This window comes from Sphaeroforma arctica (genome assembly GCF_001186125.1).
Source record: "Sphaeroforma arctica JP610 unplaced genomic scaffold supercont1.5941, whole genome shotgun sequence".
Classification (NCBI taxonomy): Eukaryota; class Ichthyosporea; order Ichthyophonida; genus Sphaeroforma; species Sphaeroforma arctica.
In genome coordinates this window covers 1-1798 of record NW_014034617.1, presented here as the reverse complement: position 1 = coordinate 1798, position 1798 = coordinate 1, and the positions used below count along the sequence as shown (strand labels likewise).

At 38.2% G+C, this 1798-nt stretch overlaps 1 protein-coding gene across 1 annotated transcript; it reads left to right on the top strand.

The window, feature by feature from the left end:
* Positions 1 to 884: 884 nt before the first annotated feature.
* On the top strand, positions 885 to 1616 carry SARC_15325 (hypothetical protein; the record flags this gene model as incomplete). Its single annotated transcript, XM_014290551.1, has 2 exons — positions 885 to 1004; positions 1374 to 1616. The coding sequence occupies 2 exons, from the start codon at positions 885 to 887 to the stop codon at positions 1614 to 1616; spliced, it is 363 nt and encodes a 120-aa protein (XP_014146026.1).
* Positions 1617 to 1798: the final 182 nt, after the last annotated feature.

The following is a 1798-nucleotide window of genomic DNA, read 5'->3' as shown; positions in this document are numbered from 1 at the left end:
TATATATACGTATATCAGTGCCTGTTTATATATATATATATATATATGGTTGTGTGTGTGATTGGAGTGGGCTCGTGTGCGTGGGGATGGTAGTGGGTTGTTTGTGTATCTAGCTGTATAGCGTTTGCTGACGATGACGTTTTATGCTAGTTCAGAGCAACTTGCATAAAACTTTGTTCGGTTGTTTTATAACTTTGTGTACACGTTTCAGTTTGAATAGCCCAGACTCATTTGTGTGCAATGATTCACATTTCACTGTGGAATGTTTTGCTCCAATTGTTCGAATACTTCGATTTCAATTTATTGCAAAGATCATGCATGTGATTATATCTCGCATACTGTACGTAACATTTATCTACAAGCCTTATTGATATTGATGGCCTTGCACATTGATCAATATATTAATATGTATTACGATATGGAATTTCTGATCTTTTCTGGTGTTTAGAAGCATATTGTTATATACATCGACATCCGAAACACAAATCGTCCTTCAGTTCCGTGTATTGTAATTCACCTGGACACAGCGGGTCTTATATATATATGAACACAACTTTCATACTATTCGCTAGCTTATCAGATACATTGTATGTGATGGCACTATTTGTGGAGAACTGGGTTTTATGCACGATTCCATCTCCTTGCCAGAACAGTTGTGCTAGATTTCCATTGTTTTGTACTCTGTAGTTACTAAACCTATCTGATATTTGAGTTTGTTTGCGGCGCTGCGCGAAAAGAACCGCTGAACATGCGCTACACCCGAATTGGAATTCTACTCCTGATACTCATTCGCATTCAATGACGACAACCCTTTTTTCTACAATCGACAACAAACTATAGGTAGTAATGTAGAGGAGTTGACATACAAAAATCTCAAATTTATTATGTGGGATGTTGGCGGACAAGATAGTTTGCGGAAAACCTGGGAAACCTACTACACAGATACGAAAGTAATTATCCTCGTGATCGACAGCACAGATCGCGAGAGGCTGGGACTATCAAAGGTGCGAATTATTTTACATGCTTTGCGTCAGTATGAAATGTTTGACCTTTATTTTACACTTGAATGGAACTGAGTGAGTTAAATTTTTGGTACATAGCATGTGTAGAGTGTTAGTATGTCAATATCTTGTGTTGATATATAGCCGGATAAAGTTTAACTCGGATGTCGAACTATGGAAAGGTGCGATGGCTTGTCATTGTTTAATTTTCTTGTCGTCGATATCATTTGTGTGAAAATGACGTTAAGATTAGCGCGATCTCTGAATGCGACTGGGTGGTTAGTTGAACACATGGCATTTGTTGCTGGAAGTTTCGATACAATACTATTGTGTTTTGAAATGAATCATACGATCCAAATTCCACGTCTACAGGAGGAGCTAAATCGTATGCTAAATCACAGCGACCTAAAAGGCAGCAGTCTGTTGGTGCTCGCAAACAAACAAGACTTGGAAGGAGCACTCACAGCAGCAGAAATCAGTCAATATCTAAACTTGTCTTCGATCAAAGACCATGGCTGGAAAATACAATCATGTGTAGGTACCACTGGGGAGGGGTTATGGGCTGGCTTAGATTACGTTGTTAACGAAGTTCGAAATAAGGAATCTGAATCGTAGATAAAATTGCCTCCAAAAAACATTATTGACTGAGCGATAGGGCAGGTTGCACGCGCATATGGCCTCTTACCTTGACAATGAGAAATAGGATTGAATAGGTCGACTACTCTTTTGAACTATTTTAGTTATACTATCACACACGTATATTCAAAGTTACAATTTACACTTATGTATATATATAA